The sequence below is a fragment of the Bos javanicus genome, chromosome 11 (genome assembly GCF_032452875.1).
Source record: "Bos javanicus breed banteng chromosome 11, ARS-OSU_banteng_1.0, whole genome shotgun sequence".
Taxonomy (NCBI): Eukaryota; Metazoa; Chordata; class Mammalia; order Artiodactyla; family Bovidae; genus Bos; species Bos javanicus.
Genome location: NC_083878.1, coordinates 31,238,305 through 31,260,521, shown reverse-complemented (window position 1 = coordinate 31,260,521; position 22,217 = coordinate 31,238,305). Strand labels below are relative to the sequence as shown.

At 40.6% G+C, this 22,217-nt stretch overlaps 1 protein-coding gene across 6 annotated transcripts in view; it reads left to right on the top strand.

The window, feature by feature from the left end:
- FSHR (follicle stimulating hormone receptor) overlaps positions 1-22,217 on the top strand; it is a 193,068-nt gene that overhangs the window by 73,857 nt on the left and 96,994 nt on the right. For 5 of the 6 annotated variants that reach the window (XM_061432313.1, XM_061432312.1, XM_061432310.1 and 2 more), the window contains exon 2: positions 2,610-2,681. The exons of the other annotated variant lie outside the window; for it this stretch is intronic. In XM_061432313.1, the coding sequence (XP_061288297.1) occupies positions 2,610-2,681 (72 nt within the window). The remainder of the gene's footprint in view (positions 1-2,609; positions 2,682-22,217) is intronic. 6 annotated transcript variants of the gene reach the window in all.

Here is a 22,217-nt window from a genome sequence, read left to right as displayed (position 1 = left end):
ATTCTCTTTGTATTCATGACTCCAGTTTCCATCTGGTATTCAGTTATTTTACTCTAGGTCCCTAGACATTTCTTATACTTTTTTATAAGCTCAGCTATGCAACTGAAACAATATTGGCTATGTTTTACGTAAGACTTCTGGGTGATCTTTAGTGGATCTAATTTATAACCTTTCAGGAGATGGAAGACTTTAAATCTTCAATAAGATTTAATTTTATTAATTAGTTTGAACCACTTAATACAGGAATAGACATTGAAAGTTTTAGAATATGTGCTTGATACTAAAGTTGAATCAAAAAGAACTATCTAGTTGACTCATTATCAAGTAAAGTCAATTATACAAGATTCCACTCTTTGCATGTCTTACTAACTAGTATTTACTTTAGTATTTCAACTCCCTTGAAGTTTTAGAATAAATACTTTAAGGCAATTTTATTCTTTGCTTTCACCAGTTTGTTTTCATAATTTTTCTGTCTTGTAATAAATAGGAACAAAAGGAATTTGTCTATTTTAACTAAGATTAAGTGAGTACATTAAGAGAATATGAACTGACCTTGCTTCTTTTTAGATGAGCATTCAATAAGTTACATTGTTCCAGAACCATTACACTCAACCCTAAATTAGATCAAATACTTTCATAGAGACTGTGCTTTTAGCATAATATGACCTGATAGTTTTGAGACCCAGGCTCAAGCTCACACACTCCTTCCAACCTCCCTCATATATATTTATTTATGTACTATGGGAGTTTTACATTTTAATTCTTGTATAACATTTATAGTTGTTACATCAACTGTATCCCACATCTGTTTTCTTGTGATTCCAAGGCTTCTATTTTTTGCCTTCCCATGTATATAAAATCCTCCAGAGCAAGATCAGTACACAGAATTCTCTCTCATGACTCCTCACCCTGGAACTGGTGAGGACATGGCAACGAAAGGGAAACAAACAAAGTGGAAGAAAAGAACTGCTTGCCTGAACAATAACTTTCTGAAATAGGAATTTCACTAATATCAATTAAAAAAAATAGGAGACTAATGTAAAGGAGGTTTGTGAAACTATTCAAGTCCACACTGAATTCCCACTAACAGACTTCCTTGCAGAAGGAAGGATTATAGTAGGGAGAAAACCAAATCCCTATTAACCAATTGCAAAGCAAGGAAAGTGAGAGGGAGCAGAAACAGTATTCCTGTTATAGATTCCCAAAGAGTCACTTGTAATTCTACCCTCAAACCTAGAACTCTCAGACTTCAATAGCCATTCAAGAAACATTTTTCTGAATATGTGTCATACACCATTCACTGTTCCAGGCATTTGGTATACAGCAGTAGGCAAATCAGACAAAAATCCCTGCCCTCACAGAGCTTGCATTCTGGTTTGGGATAAAAGATAAGTAAGTATATTAATATATAAGTAGATAAATAAATAGAAGATTAAACATATCAGAAGTACTATGAAGAAAGCTAAGGCTAATGGTCTAAATTAGGGAAGCTGTCATTTTAAATAGGGTACTTAGGGAAAGCTTTACTGAGAAAGTGACATTTGAGCAAGCAGCTGGCTGAAAGAGCATGCCAGAAAAATATGAGAGAAGAATTCTCCAGGAAGAGAGAATTGCAAATGCAGAAATATCAGGAAAGAAGGACCCTGGCCTGTACAAAGAATAGTAAGAGATTACTGTGAAGAGAATGAAATAATCATCGTGTGAGGTGTCAAAATTGAAGTTAGAGGATCTATGGGAAAGGAGAGTGGGAAGATCCTGTAGGATCCTGAAGGCCATTATATACTATCTTTTTTTTTTTTTTTTTTTTCTCCTAAGATGAGAAGCCATTGGAAGGAATATTGAGGCAAGCATGAGACAAATTTTTCCAGCAGAAGGAAATGGCAAAAGCTGAAGATGGATGAGGTTAAGATTTTTCTAAGATGGGAGAAATTAAGGCATGTTAGTATACTGATGGGCAGGATCCAATAAAGAAGAAAAAGTAGGTGAATGAAAGAAGGGGGAAACTGCTGTAGTGGCTACCTTCACAAGGCAGGAGAAAGATATGATGTGGATCAGAGGAGCTGTGTTTAATCAGGACCCTGGACAGCTCACCCATAGTAACAGGAAGTGGGGCAGGGTGTATAATAAGCCTAAGTGCCAGTGAGAGGTTAACTGGGAGCCATGTGAGAGCATGAGGACATTCTCTTCTGCTGGTTTCATTTTTTTCTGAAGAAAAGTCAGCTGAGGACAACAGGGAGGAGGTATTGAGAGTTGGAATAGAGAAAAAGAAGGAGACTCACATAGGGCTAGTGGAGGCAACATGGAGTAGTGATGAACAGAAGGCTCATATCCTAACTCTGCCACACATTAGCCATCTGACCCTGGGTAAGTTTTTTAACCCTCCCTAAACCTCAGTCTCCTCTTACGCAAAAGAGGGATAACAATAGTGCCCATATCACTGCTTTGTGATATGGGTGAAAAGAGATCATGAGGAAGCAATTATAACCACTACCAAATGGCAAGCACATAGTATGCGTTAGCTGTTTGTTATCTGCTCTTATACCTTAGGCACTCGATGACTAATCAATGAATGGATAGGTTGTGATATTTTATGTCCACTCTCTTTTCAGGAGGTTTGTTCTCACCAAGCTTCGAGTCATCCCAAAAGGAGCCTTTTCAGGATTTGGAGACCTGGAGAAAATGTATGTACCCAAGGAGTGTGGGGGTGCTTTGAATGGCTATAGGCAGCAACCTCAGATCACATCTAGCATGATTCTTTATGCTTAGGAACTAGAACGACACACCAAGCAAAGGTTTTGCACCTTGTCCAATTGCGTTTCCTTTCCATATTTCCTAAACTTGTGCAATCTTTCAGCATGTGGCCACTGAAATAGGCGTAAGTTCAATTCAAAAAATTCTCACTTTTTTGGTGCAAAATTTGGCTTCCCTGGTGGCTCAGATGGTAAAGAATCTGCCTGCAATGCAGCAGATATGGATTTGATCCCTGGGTCAGAAAAGATCCCCTGGAGAAGAGAATGGCATCCACTTTAGTGGATTCTTACCTGGAGAATCCCATGGACAGAGGAGCTTGGCAGGCTACAGTCCATGGGGTTGCAAAGAGTCAGACTGGACTACTAACACCTTCACTTTCTTTCTTTTGTTCCCAAAGTACCTGTGAGTGGAATTTTTATAAACCAAAGCCTATTTTCTCTGCTGACATTCATTATTTTTAAAGAAACTCTCTATTATTTCTGTTTAATTTTTAATTAACAGCAGGGACTACCATTTGGGCTTTAGAGATTTTGTGGACTTCTTGTCCCTAAGCCATGCTGACAAGTGGTAAATGACAGATAAACATTCAGAAGTATTGGGAAAATTTAGAGCACTGAAGACGATTTCCTTTGAAAAGAGAAGACTTTGTTAATGTAAATATTTGTGGGTTGTTTTTTTTTTTTAAGATCTTCAACATTTGAGTTTTATTGGACTAGCTTAATGTATGGGTCTCCTCAAATAAGCTTTTATCAAAGTGGGGTACAAAGCAACAACAAAAGAAAAAGCAGCAAATTCTTTCATGCTTACAGTAACCCACTCTGCTTTTGAAGGTATTTGATCCCATCCCCCAGGCTTTAAGAAATGGAAAAAGTATTTTTCACCATAGTAGCAGCCAGAATGGAGAAGGCAATGGCACACCCCACTCCAGTACTCTTGCCTGGAAAGTCCCGTGGACGGAGGAGCCTGGTAGGCTGCAGTCCATGGGGTCGCTGGGAGTCAGACACAACTGAGCCACTTCCCTTTCACTTTTCACTTTCATGCATTGGAGAAGGAAATGGCAACCCATTCCAGTGTTCTTGCCTGGAGAATCCCAGGGATGGGGGAGCCTGGTGGGCTGCCATCTATGGGGTCACACAGAGTCGGACATGACTGAAGTGACTTAGCAGCAGCCAGAATCCAGAACTTAAGTGCCAGTAAGTACACCAATAGATTAGATGGATTACACAGAAGGGAACATTTTTTTCATTATAAGAATAAGCAACACCCCTCCCTCAGTTATATATGTTTTTCCTTCTTTAAGCCAGTAAATTTTTATCTTGATTCTTTCACCTGCCTTTTAGAAAGAACACTTGCCCAGGTCTGAGGAAGTGAGAAAGAAATCCATTAATGAAAGAAACACATAGCAGAGAGAGTAGCAATGTATTTCAGTGGTTAAGTCACTTGCTTAGAAGAGGTTGGTCAGAATCCTATGTTTGAGTGTTAGTTTTAATATAAACTTAACTGTGTCACCTTGATTAAATCAGTTTATCTCTGAGAGCTGTGGTTTCCTCATCTGTATATCAAGGGAGGCATTTCTATAGTGTGGGATGGCTTATGTGATCTATATGCAAGCGTCTCCCTGTTGGACAGGAGCCCAGTTTAAGACTTGTGGTCTTCAGGGTTTACCTTCTTGAAGACATTCAACACGCACAGGAATTGCAAGATGGGGCACTCATCTGAGCAAAGTTCACCAAGGAAAACAGGAAAGGAATAGTGTAGGAGAGTTTTTGGTTCAACGTGTATTCCTGGATGGATCAGCCATTACCCTGCCTGGAATTAACAGAGATTTGATGATGATTGGGTAGGTCTTGGCCCTTCAATCAGTCTGTAAAATTGCACAGAAATCATTCTAAAGACAGCAATACCAGGTACAAAATATTCACTTTTAATATAATTAAATCCAGAAAATGTGACTGACCCATCATTGGGTGCTTAGCCTCCCATGAGAATGTCCTTTGATGACAGAAGGTTGATCCGAGCTGACATAGCAATAATCCCAGAGACAGAGCAGCTGGTTTTGAAACTCAGCTTCCTCAGTCACAGCATATCCATTTCTACCACATGCTTTTATGAACCAGCCTGTACTGACACAGATGCCAAAATAAATAAATCTTATTTTTGCAGTACTTTTCATGTCCTAAGAAAGCATTCCTGAGTAGAGGAGCCAACACTGAACCAAACTCTGAACAAACATCTGAAGCCACTTAGCAGCAGCAGCAGCAGGCCTATGCTCACCTTCCTCCTTTGTCTCACCTCCTCATCTTGGTCCCTGATGAGTTCAGATCAGATCTTTCCAGATCTCTCTTCTTCATTTATTTTATTCTTCCAGTTTTTAACCAGTTTCCTGAACTTAATAACTACCGGCTTCTTTGCAATATCTCCCTCTCCACAAATCACAAAATCCCTTTCATTCATTCTGCACGTGTAGCCTAGTTTCACATACGCTTATTAAAAAGAAGAGGGAAATCTGCCTTCTTTCTCTTCCCCCTTCCTATCTTTTCCTCATCACTACCACTCCTCTGTAAAAGCAGCCTGCATTCTGTTCAGCCTTTCTATTCAGTCTCTCCTCACTCCTGTCCAATTGCTCTTTGACCACAAATTCTCTAACACCGTTACATTATTCTATCAAAGGTCCCAAATAACAGCCAAACTGCCAGAACTGATGACTTCTGGTTTGTTCTCGTAGCACCTAACTGACAGGTAGCTTCTGATTACACTGACCATTCATGCCATCCTTCTCATTACTCTTTCCCCTTTTGCTTCAGTGACACCTCACCCTTCTGCCTGCCTGCTGAACACCCCAGACTACGCCATAACCAGTTCTGTCTCCTTTCTTATTCCTCAGCTGCCCCTCAAAAGTTCAGGTATTCTGGGGCCCCATTTTTTGGCCAGTTTCTTTCTTTATACTCATACCTTCAAATCATTATTTATTAAATAATGTCTTACTACCAGGGCTCCTAAATCTGCATCTGCCTAAACTCACCTCTCCTCTGAGGCCATACTTTTTGCTTTGAAATGGAGAGATTCCTCAAGATCTACCCCTAAGTGAACCGCAAGTGCCTCATATTCAGACAAACTCCTTATCTCTATCCTTAAATTTCTGATCTTCTCATATTGCCCATATTGGTATAACATCACCATCTGCTCAGATTCCCAAGCAAGAAAATCCTGTGACTCACATGCCTTCTCTCTCCCTGCTATGCAGGTGCTCTTCCAGTCCTGTTGACCACCCCTCACAAATACCTCTGGAGCCCTATTATCTCATCTTACTCCTGCAGCTATGAGGTTCAAAGTCATTTGCACAGCCTACTGCATAAGGCTACTCTGTCCCAGGTCCAGCCTTCCACCAGTCTGCTTCCAGACCTGTCTTGCTCAAAGTCCCTTGCAGAAGAACGTCTAAGAACCATAAGCCACTGACACAGAAATCAAAGCTCATATCTCCCACCACACATAGTGTAGCCCACACTTTCAGGCAGGAAGATTTGCCATTTCCCAAGCACTGCCATTCCCAGATATCATATTGCTTATTTAGAATGTGATGGCTGGTTCATTGGATAATGCCTGGCACATAGAGAGACCAAAAAATAGGTACAGGTAAATGTATAAATGAACAAGTGAGCAAATATATTTTCACTGCTCTTGTATAGATGCTGTCCTTCTACCTAAAATTCCACTTGGTAGAATCCTGCTTGTCCTCCAGGAGCTGGATCAAATGTTTACTCCCCTCCTCCACTGTAGAGTAGAGCCTTTCCAGAACTCTATCAGTGCTTCCAAACCATAATCTTGTGCTTGTAGTAGCAACAGCATATTTATCAGATTGTATTCAGAATTTACAGGTTTCTTCCACATCCCTGAATTACTATTTAAGAGCAAAGCCAGAGTGTAACTTAACTTTGTATTAAGTACAACACCAAGTCCTGTTGTTTTTAATCTCCTGATTATACTTCTGACCTGTCTGCCCATCTCCTTCTCCAGCTACCATTGTCTTTCCCTGGAAAACTGCACCAGGCTTCTTCTTGTGCTGCCCCATCTATCTTCTACATGACAACCAGAGTGATATTTTCTAAATTTATACCTAATCATGTGTATACCTGTACACATACACACACACACTACATACTTTACTGCTGCTCTGAACATAAAAAAGAAATTAACATGAAAGCAACCTAGATGTCCATCGACTGATGAATGGATAAAGAAGTTGTGGTACACATACCCAAAGGAATGTTACTCATCCCTAAAAAGGAATGCATTTGACTCCGTTCTAATGAGGCGGATGAACCGAGAGCCTATTATACAGAGTGAAATAACTCAAAGAAAAACAAGTATCATATACTAATGCATATACATGGAATCTAGAAAGATGGTACTGACGAACCTATCTGCAGGGCAGCAATGGAGACACAGACAGAGAGAAGAGACTTGTGGGCACAGTGGGGGAAGGACAGGGGGCACGAACTGAGAGAGCAGCATGGAAGCATATACATTACCATATGCAAAATTAGGTAGCCAGTGGGAATTTGCCATATGACACAGAGAGCTCAAATTCAGTGTTCTGTGACAATCTAGAGGGGTGGGAGGTGGGAGGGAGGTTCAAGGTGGGACATATGTATAACTATGGCTGATTCATGTCGCGATATGGCAGAAACCAACATAATAATGTAATTATCCTCCAATTAAAACTAAATAAATTTAAATGAAAAAGAGAGAGAGAGAAGCAACTAGAATAGACCTCTCACATTTTCTCCTTTGCTCTGCTAATCCCTTTTTCAGTTCAGTTCGGTGTACCATGCTACACTGCCCATCATGGGCCTTGCCTGGCATGTGCTCTTCCTTCTGACAAGAACTTCTTTCTACTCTGTCCTCTTCATTTAGTCACTTCCTTCTTCTGCTTCAGATTCCCACACCAGTGTCACTTGCCTAGGAAGGCCTTCCCTGACCTCCTCGACCAGGACAAACCCTCCCCACTAATGTAAAACACCCTCCTATCCCCACTGGTCTCTATGTGGCGACCGTCACCTTAGCACTCTTGCGCTTTTTTATGCCATAGTTTAGTTAATCTCTGACTCCCCTAAGCTCCATGAGCACAAGGACAGGACTGCTCTCACCCACTACTGGATCCACAGCGTCTCAGACAGTCAGATACCTGCAGTAAATGTCTGATAAATGCATGAATAAAAATGACAAACAAATATAATTAGTTGGAGAGGGAAACTACCTAGATACAAAAAAAAAAAAAAAATACTGATGGAATGACAGGAACGATAGGATAAATAACAAGAATATTTATCACAGGAATGATAATAATAAAAAACATAGGAGTTGATAGACATGTAAACACTGGCTGAGACTCTACTATGATCTAGGCATTTGTATAGCTATAGTTTAAAATATGACCCAGGATACAAAGGCACAAGATAATATGTGCAAAATAAGCGATATAAACATTGTATTTGCTTGGGCTCTTTCTGTTGTGTGAGGCCAAAGAAAATAAACCTCAAACTAGCTTAAGGAAAAGAAGGGAGTTTAATGGCTCATTTAACTTGACATTCGGCAAGAAGGAATGACTTTAGAAACAGCTCTATTCAGGTTCAATGTCCTTAGGACTCAGCTTCTCCCCCTCTCTCTGGTCTCCCTTCACTATGGTCATTCCAGCCCTGAGCCCCACCCTTGGTGAGAAAAAAGCAGCAGCAGTCCTGCCTTCAGACACTGTCCAGGTTTTATTCAGGGTGAAAGCACTGCCCTTTTTCCTGCTCAATCCCACAAAAGTCTTAAGATTTAAGTCTGACTTGTTTAAATCACACAACCATCCCTGGACCAACCACAGCAGCTAAGAGAATGTGATGTTCAAATTGGCTGTGACTTGAGAAATGGGCTCCATTCCTAGAGCTGAAAATATCTACCCCAGCCACAGGGATTTGAAAGTGAGGAAGGAGATTCACAAACAAAACTGAGTCTATTGTCGGAAAAAACATAAATAAATAAGTGAAGACTAGATTCTAGTAGTTGAGCAAACCGTGAGTGTCAAAAAAGAAAATCAGTCTTCTCGTCGTAAAGAGAGAAGGCTCTGTAGCCTTGGTGGTTGGGGATTTGCTAAGTTTGATTTGTCCCCCTTCCACCTCCTAGAATAAATGAAAGAATCCAGTAACTCTGCCCCAATCTATGCTAATCCATTTGCTCATTAATCCAGTTTAACCCATCCCTTCTGCTGCTTCTATAAGAAGTCAAGAGGGAACCAAGTCTTTTGGCAGAAGTGGAGCAGGAGCTTCTCCGTTAGAAGTGAACTGATCACTGTCACACCTTGGCTTTTTTCATCAGCATCACTATCTCAAACCTCCTGACTCTTCACTGCTTTGGGACTGGCTGGGGGAAAAGGAAATCATTAAACTCTCTGCAGTGTGAAGTGGCTTTGCAAAGTGCACTGTAAACTGTTTACATTGTTTTTAATTACTTTGGAACCATATGTCAGCTTGGTATAAAGTGTGAAGATTACACTAAATGAGGGTGGGGGGAGGAGGTGACAATGTGGTGATTTATGGTAACCAGAAAATTTGAGTATGGAAATGAGTGCAATTTAAAAACACATCTATGTGGTATTATAACACTGGAGGGGGAAGAAAAGCCAGTGTATAACAAAATATCTTTGAAAATAGGAGCATGATGAATATGTAAATGAGACCAATCAACATCAGCTGAGATATGGTATATGCAGATGAGACGGCAATGAGCCAAAATGTGAAATAGCTCCCAAACCACAAATATGAACCATATAAAATTCGTTTGAAATATTCATCATAACATAAGGACAAAAAATATAATCAAGTGATTTATTTGCATATAAAAATGAGAACACTCGTCTGACACTCCAGCCTCCACTCCCAGATCACTGGGGGAAGAAAAGTTAACAGAGGGACTTTTAGAGGGAGAGATTTATTGAATGAAAACTGTTGCAAGCACACTAAAAAAGCTGAAGATCCTCCCAATTCTATATTCCTCAGCCTCACTCAGCACAGATAAAGAGAAAGGGGAAAAGCCAGTTAACTAAAATACTAATGGTGCTGGGGCTAGAAAATGTGGGTTCCAGTCTGCTTACCTCCCTAAGCACTTCCTTGTTAGATAACTTAGGCCTCTGCTTACTCTGATCTGTGATTCTGAGAGTTAATGAGCAAAGAAGCTTTGAGTCCCACTTACTGAAATAAAGCAAGAAGGAAAGACTGATGATTCTACAAGCTCCTGGTAAGAAACTGGTGGCCAGTGTTGGAATAGCTGGACCTCTGAATAGAAAGAGGGAATCTGAATCCCCGGGGGGGTGGGTGGGGGGGAAAGTGGTCATGAGGTTCAGGTTGTACTGCACTTTACAAACCCCTGGGGAAATTTTAAAGTAATCTAGAAACTTAACTGTCACTTACAGGGACTTTTTATGCTATTTTTCTAGGGTAGGGCCAAGCACTGATCATTTTTTAAAACTCCCTTGATGATTTTAATATACATCCACAGTTGAAACCCACTGAGATGGATGATATTTAAGTCTGAATCCAACTTGTAGAAAGAGTATTCATCACAAATGTATAGTGTGTCTATGTGGTGTGGCTTATGGAGCATCAACAAAGGGGACATGGCAGGAGATAAGATCAGAGAAGAACCTGGGGTAAGGTCATGGAGAAACTTGTAGGCCATGAGGACAAGTTTGAGTATCACAGTGAGTGTGATGGAAATTACATGGGTTATTTTGAGCAACCAAATAAAACTATCTGACTTAGATTTGTCAAAATCCATTTATGTTCACAGGTTTTGATTTACTAATATTTTGTTAAGAATTTTTGTGTCTATATTTGTAGAGATGTTAGTCTGTATATTTATTTTCTTGTAATTGCTTTTTTCGGCTTTGTTTTAGTGATGCTACAGAATGAGTTGGGAAATGATCCCTCATCCTCTATATCTTGAAAGAGTTGATTACAATAAGGAAAAGAATAATTTTTTTTCCCACAAATGGTGGTGAAGCAACTTGGTATTCATATAGGAAAAAAAAAATACAACTCAACCCTTACCTCATGTCATACACAAAATTTATCTCTAAACAGATCATAGACTTAAATGTAAAAGCTAAAACTTCAAAACTTTTGGCTTCATCAAAATAAAATCTCTGCTCTTCAAAAGTACAGCTATCAGGAAAATGAAAAGCCAAGCCACAGGCAGGGACTAAAATATTTCCAAAACACGCTCTGAAAAAGGACTTGTAAAAAGAAGATATAAAGAACTCTTAAAAGGGAAAAACAAGTAGATGAACAATCTAATTAAAAATGGGCCAAAGATGAACAACAGAAATGAACAATAAGCACAGGAAATGATGTTCAACATCAATGGTCAATACAGATATGCAATGTAAAACCTTAAATACCACTGCATACTCACTAGAACAGCTAGAATTAAAGACTGATAGAGCAGGCACGGGTGAAGCCGTGGAATGAATGGAATGATCCAATGTATCTGGTAATACTGCACAATAGTACAGCCCCTTTGGGAAACAGTTTGACAGCTTCTTATAAACTATTTATCCAAAAGAAGTGAAAACATATGTCCACACAAAGCCTTGGTCAAGAATATTCAAAACAGATTTACTCATAATAGCCCAAAAATAAAAACAATTCAAATATTCATCATCAAGTTACTGGATAAACAAATTGTGTTCTATTCACACAACACAGTATGAATAATAAATAAAAAGGAATAAACTACTAACGCAATGACATGGCTGGGTCTCAGGCATTATACTAAGGCAAAGAAGCAAACATAAGAGAATATACCATACATCAAATAACTTTATTTATTAAAAAAAACTTGAAGAAATAATATACCCAGTCTATGGTGACAGGAAGCAAGCACATCAGTACTTACTGGGGTAAAGGGTGATGGTGGGGATTGTCTGGGAAGGGGCACCAAAGAAACTTCTAGGCTGGTGAACATGTTCTATATCTTGACTAAGGTGGCTGTTACAAAATACATGAATTTGCAAAAACTCCTCAAACAGCTGAAATGAGCACATAGAATTATTTAAGTTACACTTCAATAAAGTTGATTTTCTAAAGCCAACAATTTCCCAGCACCTATTTGGGGCCAGGTGTTTCAAACACCACAACTCAGTGAATCTGCACTTTACAAACAGGGAAACTGACATTCAGAAAAGGTAAGCAATCAACCAGCCTCAGAGTTCTTTTGTGGTAAAGCTAGAATTTGAACCCAAGGTAATCTGGCCCTTTCTGCTGCACAAGGCTTGCTTTTTGTTGGTGTCTACCTTTTCCCAGAATCATTCTACCTTACTAAAGTAACAAGTGACAAAGGGGAGGATTAAGGCTGTAAAAGCTTCCTGTGATGTCCTTTAAAATTAGAAGAGAGGATTTCTACTGCAAGAGAGACACAAAAGTGCCTAAGCACTTGAAATTTCCATAAACCAGAACCTAGAGTCACTTTCTACTGGGACAGTTATAGAGGAGAAGAAACCTCTTCTTGGAGCATTTTCTTCACCTTCAGATTTCCACATGCCAACTCATTTCTGGGCAAAGATCCTGGTGAGATTGGCTTTAGTTCACAGTTCTGCAAACCCAGCGGCCTGTTAAGTCACAAATTAACTTAGTCAGCAGTTGGGAAATCTAAGAGCTGGGCCAATTAAGTTGTCATTATTGACCTGGGTCAAACATGAGTTAGTGTCAAAGAGGTGAAAGTCCTTATCTCATTTCCTGTTCTCCATAAATATTCTGAAAATAAGTATTTTTGTTGTATTTACTGCTTCAACCAAGAACACAAGAAGCTGTTTTCTTGTCACTTTCGGGGTTGGTGTGGTTTTAGTGTTTCCATTAAGTCTCCTTATTTTCAACTGTTTCTAGGTGGGGCCTCAAAATAGACTCTACAGTATCTAATAGCTGCCCAGATCAGAAAGAGGATAATTTATTACCTTTGTATTTATAAGTTTGGCTTTGTTTTGTCTTTTTGCTAGTTTGTTATCACTTTGATTTCTTTCTGTGTGTTCAGGGTGGGGAGGAGTCTGGTAAAGGAAACAAGGGTTCCTGAGATCTAGTCATTTTATGGATGCCCTTTATATTCATTATAACCATCCACATCTCAGTCCTTTTTGCTTTATCCATGAAGGTGGTGTAGGGTTTCCTTTGCTGGGAGGGATTCCAAAGAAGGGAATACTGAAAGAACGTATTCATAGATGAGAGCTCTGTTGTCTTAACTGGTTCAGGCTTCTGTAATATTGAATACAATACTGCACTAGGTGACTTAAACAACAAATATTTAAATCTCACAGTTCTGTGAGTCCAAGATTAGATACCAGACTGGTCAGGTTCTGGTGTGAACCTACCCCTGCTTTTGCTCTAGATCACCACATGGTTGAGAGAGAGCTCTGGTCTCTTTATCCCCTGCTGTGGATACCAATCCCATCACGAGAGGTCCACCCCATGACCTTATCCAATTATTTCCCAAAGTCCTCATCTCCAAGTTCCACCCACCCATATGTTTAGGGGATTGGGACCTAAATATACGAATTTGGGGTGGTGGGGAGAGAGACACAACCAATCCACAGCACCCACTGTGAAGTAGCAAGCTTTGGTACTAAAGAAGCATGCTGGAGATGCTCACTAGCTTGGGAAAGCACAGACACACCCTCATTCACATGTTCAGTCTCTAGAATCCCCCAGTCTCTTGGCTACTGGATGCTCTAAGGCATCCATGGTCCTGCTGACCTCTGCTCAGTGCCTTTAATTCAGCAGCTAAAACTTACAGGTGGCAAGACTTGACAAGGTTACTCAAGCCAGGCTTTTGTGGCTTGCCATCACATACCAATCTTCTTCCATTTCCTAATCAACAGCCAGGCAACATCATCTTCTCTATCTTTTAAGAATTCTGCTTCAGCCCTGCTTGCCCTTCTGACCTTTCTTGACAAGACAAGCTGTGGGAAAGACCTTTGAACATATTATGTTTGTTAGGGCTCACAGATACACCAGAAAATGAACTGGCCTTTTTGTTCTCTCTGCTAGTAACTCAATGTTTGTGTCTACTCAGAGAAGATACAATTAAGGCAGCATAATACTCGAGTTAAAAATAGCCTCCTGGCTCTGCCCTACAGACTCTTGCTAGGTTTTCTTTTTTTAATAGAGTGGTATTAAACTTAAAAAGATGCAATCTAAATACAAGCTCCAATCGATGCACCAACTATTTATTTTTATTTCCTCATTTAGCCCATGCCCATCACAACCACATCCATCTGGGCTGTTTATGACTTAATAAAATGCTTTAAACAGTAAAACACTCAAACAGGATATGGACCTACTTGCCTGCCCATCCCCCAACAACAACAACAAAAACTTACCTGAATCTTATACTTCATAAACTTCCTCTGTGTTACTCAGATCCACTCTGGCTAGCTTACACAGAAACGGAATGATCAGACATGGGTTTTTATAATTCAGACCATTCCAGGGGTTAAACAGGCAGAGGAAAAGTGGAAGAGTGAAGGATACATGCCAGAAGAGCCTAAATGAATAAAGTGGAAGTTAACCACCCCAATGGGTCTGAGATTCTGAGAGAGCCTAGGCATAGAGATAGCAATTGTTGATGCCAAATGTTTTATAAACATATAATTTGCACTTGGATATGAGCGTGCTTTGAAAAGTTAAAAGTGCATACAAATGCAAGGTATGGATTATTAAGAGAGCACATGTGCTCTGCTTCCCATCCGTGGCATCTCAGCTCAACTACATACGGATTACAGATTTTGCCTTTCTCTTTTCTCATATTCCTCTCCAAAGCACGTAGCCCAGGACTGGGCATGCTGGAAACATAATGTCAGGCCAAGTTTGTGAATTTGTTATCTCTGCCTCATGGATCCCTTGCCAGCCTTTCAGAACCTCTTCCCCAAATCAGGCTCTCAACATTTCCTTTTAAATCGTGTTCTTTGTTATTCTTTCCCAGTGATGATAACATCTGAATAATGTAATGGCATTGAAATTCTAAGGAGTTGCTGAATGAGATCCTCCAAGACAACATGCCTTTTTAAAAAGACATGAAGTAGGTAATGCCAGCACCGAAGGACTGAATTGCTAATGGTGGGATTTTAGTCAATGTGGCACGTGTGCTTAAGAAGATTTGCTTTAATACCTGAAAAATCATATCTAGCATTACCTGTTTGGACTGCAAAGTCCACGTGTACCTGGACAGAAACTTGAGGAAACAGTGTTTCCTGTAATCAGAGATATCAATGCCTTCAAGGGTCTATCTCCCAAGGACGGGCCCCCTCACTGTCTGACAGCCCACGTGGACAACTCAGACTGGTGTGTGTTTGGCTTTGCTCTTCCTTTACTGAATGTTAAAAATTGGGGTTCCAGTCTTCACGTCTTTGTTTACAATGTACCCCCTTATGTGCTAAGTCACTTCTGTCATGTCTGACTCTTCGTGACCCTATGGACTGCAGACTTCCAGGTTTCTCTGTCTGTGGGATTCTTCAGACAAGAATACTGGAGTGGGTTGCCATGCCCTCCTTCAGGGCAACTTCTCAACCCAGGAACTGAACCTGCAGCTCCTGCGCCTCCTTCATTGCAGGTGGATTCTTTACCACTGAGCCACCAGGAAACCTCATACCCCCTTATACTTTCCCTTATATATCCTTCCCTGCATTTCTTCATATAACTTCTCACTCCAATCAGGTAAGACACTTAAGATGTGACTTTTCTTTTAGTAAAGCAGATGATCACTTTGGGGGAGAAAGGATGGTTGCTTACTACAGCACCAAGACCCATAACCCCACCCCCCACAAAAAAATCTTGCAAAAAAGGGTAAGTTCTAAACTAACTTCAAGGAAATGAGGCCAAATCAAAAATTACTGGTTGGAGTTTTTTAAGAAGAAGAGATTTATAGATTTCAGTCAAGTCCTCAAGATAAGTGCAGCCAGATGGATGACACCAGCTAATCCATCAAGTGATTGATCAGGGTTCACTGAGTAAATGATTATGGCTTCCATCACTCCCTGAGCACCTGTGAGGATGAGGCTTGTAGAGCTAATATACTTCTTCAAGCCAGGGCCGCCACCTCTGACTGCTGTATGTGCTGCTGCGTTTGCTCTGTTCTATTTGTGAGCTACTCAGAGAGAGACCAGGTAAACTCAGAGAAGCATTATCTACCCATCAGTCAAGAATTCCACCAATGCTTCTCGAGTCACAAAATATATTAATTAGATAAGGAATGATTTGATGAGGCTTATGTGCCAACCACTGCTAGGTGTTCTGAGCAATAAGATGAAGATACCAAGTCTCTGCTCTCAAGGAGTTCTCAAGGGGAACAGCAACCATTGGCTGTCATTTGCTGAGTGATTATTTTGGCAGAAACTGAGATAAGCCACTTTACATGCATTATCGTACTTAATTATCATAACCTCATCGTCCAAGTTTTATAGTGAAGAGACTGAAGTCAAATGGGGTTATGTGACTTGCTCAATGTCACACTCTAAAGGAGTGGTAGGGCCAGGACTGGAAACCAGGCTTTCCGACTCCAGTGCCCACACAGTAATCTATTATTCTGTAATATCTATGAATGCAAAGAAAGTAGTCCAGGGAATAAATGATACAGGAGGGTGCTAATCTTGCTGTAGGAGTCACTTGCTTCCTACCTCATACCTATCAGCTCATTTAATCTCACACACCCACCTTTCAGAGTCAGCTGGGGCAAGAATTTGAGCCCATTGCATGGGTGAGAAAATGGAAGTCAGAGAAGTTTGGTGACTGGTTAGGGATCAACATCTATGAAGTGATGGAGGTGGGCTTCTCAGAATCCACAGGCAGTGCATTTTTCCATATAATGCTTTGCTTTCTGCAATGCTGTCTCTCATTTACTAAAGAGAAATTACATCTTGAGATTTTTACAGTCATATCAATACAGGATAATAATAGATTGTCCAAGTCAGAAGAAACAAGTAGCCCTTGTATTTCTGCCAAGTACATAAACTTCATATTCAAGTACTCAGCACTTCTCATAGTTTCTACTCAGTCTTGAGCACTTAGCAGTGGGGGAAGAAAAAGATGTCCTAGGAGTAGATGGATGTCTGATTCAAGAAATGACAATCCAAGCCAGCCTTTTCCATGCCAAAGAGGAAACGCTGCAATAGGTTGTGTCCATTAGTAAAAACTGGTCCACACTATTGCATCAAAACATCAGTTATTAACCAAAATTTCCTAAGTCAGCTGTATTTATTGGCCTTTCTTCTTCCTGTTTTTGCCTACTCCCCTTTTGCCTCTCCTTGGAATTAACATTCTAGTAACACATAGATTCAACTACAACTTCTTAGTCAACATATAGAATTTCATCTCTGCAAGGGAGGATTTTTTCTTTTAGTTACATGCATGAGCATCTTATGAGTTTACTAAGTGTCTCCTATATCGGGGTATCTCAAATCTCAATGTGCATTCAAATCACCTGGGGAAATAACTAACACACAGAGTCTGACTAAGGAGATCTGGGTGGGACCTGGAATTCTGCAGTGCTAACCAGCCTCCAGGTGACGCCAACACTGCTGGTCCACGGTCCAGAAAGAACAATATGATCTAAAAAATACTAGTCCTGGGTAAGGAGCTGTATGGTGGAGGATTCGAGAGAAATGGCCCACAGCCCCTGTTCAAGTGTGGCGAACAGGTTCCATAAAGTACATATGAGACAACGAAAAGTGCAGACCAAGTGCGTAAACATGTGCTTGCTTGTTTTAACCAAATGATAGATCAAGGGGAAAGATTTTCTTATTCTCTTTGTCATTGTCAGATCACATTTATAGTAAAAATAGTCCTCCTTTTTTCTCAGTAAAACTAGTCACTTAGATAAGCGCTTCCCACGTGGCTCAGTAGTAAAGAATCCACTTGCCAAGCAGGAGACTTGGGTTCAATCCCTGGTTGGGAAGATCCCCTGGAGAAGAGATGACATGGACAAAGGAGACTGGTCTCAAGTTAGCAGCTAAAGAGCAGCAGCATTCACTTAGGAAAACACTGTCTCAGCCTCTGAAAGCCCCTCTATTGGTGCTCTGGAAACAAAACTGGGCACTGAAAATTGCCATTCACTTACAACTATTTCAGGAGCAAACCCATTTTATGGCTCATCTGGGCAAATTCGGCCTCAGCAGTCTTTCTTGTGACAGGATATCTGTATCTCAGGCAAAAAGTAGGAGACTGAATATAGGCGATTCTGTCCCTGCAGTCTGAAGTAGACAAAGGTCAAGGAGGAAGTGCAGGTCAAGGCAGCACATGTTTCATCCAGATCAAATGCATCGAGAGTCGTAGTGAGATGGGTTGAGGAAAGAGAGATGCAGGGAGGTGGTGCGAATGCTGGAAAGAAACAAAGAGACCTTCTTTGTTCCTTACCCTTCCAGCCAGCTGTGCTAAGTCACTTCAATTGTGTCCAACTCTTTTTGACCCTATGGACTGTAGCCCGCCAGGCTCCTCTATCCATGGGAATTCTCCAGGCAAGAATACTGGAGTGGGTTGCCATGCCCTCCTCCAGGGAATCTTTCCAACCCAGTGATCGAACCCATGTCTCTTATGTCTCCTGAATTGGCAGCCTGGTTCTTTACCACTAGCACCACCTAGGAAACCCTCCCAGCCAAGACCCAGAAAAATTTCAGGTACAATCAATGAAGCTCACAGGAAACCTAGAGCAGAATGAAAGGGATGCTGATCTGCATGAGCTCCAAGGGAGGATTGCTGCAGAGCTAATCACTGGACTGAGAGTGCTATTTAATGCCCTTCCTCCACAAGCCATTCATCAAGTTTATAGTAGCAACAAGAGTTCATTACCATGTTCCTGCTTTGCACATTCTTGAACAAGGTTATGCCTCCAATTTTAAGTGTGGTGTATAAAAGGAATGAGGAAAGGTGGGAGGGTGAGGTTTCTGAAGGGAAAGGTAATAAACAGAGTAGGTGATCCTCACCAACTGGAAATGTGAATCTCCCTACCTGCTTATGACTTTGTGCAATCAGAGAGAACACTTCACAAGCTGAGATTCATTCTTAGAAGTTCCTAAGCTCCTCTTATCAACCTATCTATCCATTCATCTCTCAGTCAGTTTTATGAATTAGAAGCTGAAAGAGAAGATAGGATTTGGTTCTAGGTTCCAAGAAAGTTGTGATGTAGTTAGAGAAATAAGAGGAATTCACGTGAAACAGAGGTTACAAAACAGAACAGAAGCAACCTCCATGTTGCTGTCCAAATCTTGGGTGCTGAAGGCAGTTCAAAGAAGTGGCATTTAGATCCATTTCTTGGTAGTGAAGAGAACCCAGAAAAAGTTTTGTGAAGACTGTTGGGGTTCCATAATCAAAGGGGAAAGTGCAAAGTGTTCAGTGTGGCAGATATTAATGAAACAAATTCCAAGTCATAATGGGGATCTGAGGTCTCCCTAAGGAGATCAGCAGGCTCCCACAGTCCTTACCTTTTGATCACATTATGAACAATGGACTCCCACTGAGCTTGGAAAGTTTGAACAGGAGTAGAAGGAAAGAAGCTCCATGCACTGGGAAACTGTATCTGAATTCACCAGAACATTGACTCTTTTAATGCCCCACCTGTGATTCTGTAGTCAGGATGCTGGAAGCTTGTTCATCAATATCCAGACAGTGTAATGGTTGGTGGACAATGTTGTTTAGTTGGTCAGTTGTGCCTGACTCTTTTTGTGACACCCATGGATTGCAGGCCTGCCAGGCTCCTCTGCTTAAGGGATTTCCCAGGCAAGAGTACTGGAGCGGGTAGCCATTTCCTTCTCCAGGGGATCTTTCCGACCGGGGGATCAAACCAACATCTCCTGCATTGTAAGTGGCTTCTTTACCACTGAGACACCACAGAAACCCTTCAGTGTACAACAGACAGACTCAAATTATATCTGAAACTTTTTAGTCTCATTGATTTGACAGAACTGTTGCCAGTCAGCTCTCCATATAGAGTTGTCTCTTAGGCTATCGCTAAAATTCCTCAGTGCTCTCTAAACTTGGGCAGCAAGGAGGTCAGAAAGAGAAATATTCTGCTCCTGCCCGAACACAAGAGTTTTCCTGATCTCTTCTGGAGAAAGCCAACTGAATGCTCACTACTCCCAAGCCTAGTTTTCTCCAATACATAAATAAGAGAAGGTCTTGGTGTACTTTTTAAAATGCTCTAAGATCTGCTACATTCTGCTTTCTTTTTCCATAAACTGTTGTCAGCATCAAAACAAAAAGCAGGCTCTGCTGATCAGTGAGTTCAGGGGTGACATAACGCTATATAGCTAGTCCCTACCTCTTGGTAATCCTCTATGTGAACTATGCAAATGGTAGGATTTGACTGAACTAAATAAGCCACTTCCTTCCCCATTAACTCTGTCTTTTTAGTCCAAACCTACTCCTGTGCTTACTCCAGGAGTTTAGGGTTGAACACTCCTAGAAATACATTTGGTTCTTTAGAACTTAATATGCCACATTTAGAGCTTTTATTTAAAAAAAGAAATTGCTGTTTCAACATTCACTAATGTATGACTTAAAAGCAAAACCATATCTTTGAAAAACTTCAGAAGATGCTTCAACAAACACATATGTGGGTTCTGTAGCCATCTGATATAGAGGATAAAATTTTTCAGCTCTTTATCAAAAGCACTGATGAATTTTGACAACCATCCTTGGTCACATTGCCAGAGCCTCCCCTGCACACTTACCACACTGCTCTGACCACCCTATTTTCAGGTTCCGTGTTTCTCTGCTCCTGTTCTATCATACCTTCTTTGGCATTCAAAATCTCTTCACTCCCATGTCAACATCTAATCTGTCCTGATTCTCACTCCAAACAATTCTTAAACACAAAAATAGATGTTCACCTTTAAGCCATAGCTTAAATGCCCAGAACCAAGTCACTGGGCAAACTCTGGGAAGGTAAAGTTTCAAAAGCATCAGCTCTCGATTTTATAGTATAAAATAGGATTTAGAAGAATGTGCACTTGCCTTGACTATATCTCTGGAAACATTTCCAAAATGAACTGCTATGTGTATGGAGGAAGATAGTGAAGGTGCTGTAAGTCATGAGCATTGCATCACTTCTTGCTCTTAACTTCTCAAAGGTAAATAAATGTTTGATGATGAGACAGGAAGAAGCTTCCTATTGAGCTGAGAGAATTTATTCCCTTCCCTTCAGGCAAGCATATCAAGGGGGTAGTTTCAAGGAAACAATCCATTTCCTTCTCTAAAACTCCTCAGACCAGTGAAAATGTAAAAGTGTTAATTACTCAATTGTGTCTGACTCTTTGAGACACTATGGACTGTAGGCTGTCAGGCTCCTCTGTCCATGGAGTTATCCAGGCAAGAATACTGGAGTAGGTAGCCACTCTCTTTTCCAGAGGATTTTCCCGACCCAGAGATTGAACCCAGGTCTCCCATATTGCAGACAGATTCTTTACCATCTGAGCCACCAAGAAGACCAGATTCCCTTTCAATTCTAGACTATTCCATTGCATTGTTTCCCAGCAACCCCTATTTTGAGTCTTCTTTAGAATAATCTAGGAATATTTGTTAAAATAAAATCTGCTAGGGCCATAAATTGAAGATAACATGAGGACAGAAATAATTCTTCATGCAGCTTGGATGTCTTATAAGAGATATGCACATTTCTGGAAAGGAGACAGGATCTCAGTTCTGCCCATTCTAATTGCAATTTCCATTTTCTAGTACAACTCAGGATTTCTGCATGACAGGAAGAGCTCCCTGACATGTCACCCTCAGAAGCTGGACTAAGCAAAAAGGCGTGCTGTCTCTTTTCAGAAAGAGCAGAGGCGTGCTCACTGTAGCATGTAAACATTTTATACTGAGTGAATTCCATTTCTATCTATACTCATCACAAATGAGCACCACCAAAATTTTCAAATACATATTCACAATGTGCCTCTCAAATGCACTGGATGAAAAAAATCAGAGCTAAGCATGAGGCACAGATCCATTTCATTTAATTAGAGTTTCAGAGAAGCCTAAAGAAAAAGGTCTGTATCTCCCTAAGTGTTCTCTTTCTCTATGAGTATAGCTATCTTGCATTGTCAGGTCGTTTGAATTGAAAACGATTCCAAACGCAAAGCCTTTAAACCCTGAATATTTGACTCGGGTAATATTATCACAGACAGACAATAAAAGAAACCATCTCGCCCATTCCTATTCCAGATTTTGTACCAGTGTCCACTTTCCCTTTATAGGAAATCAGAGAGAGAGAGAGACTATTTCCTCTGGATCAATGCCAGAGCCCCGAATTACTGTCATATTAGAAAATCCTGCATTGCACTCAGAACATGCCCTGAGTATGCCCACTCCTAATTTTCATTCTCTCCTGTTTTATTTTCAAGTCCCTTTAATAACTTCGCCCCACCCCAACCATCCAACATAGCTACCTCTTGCCTC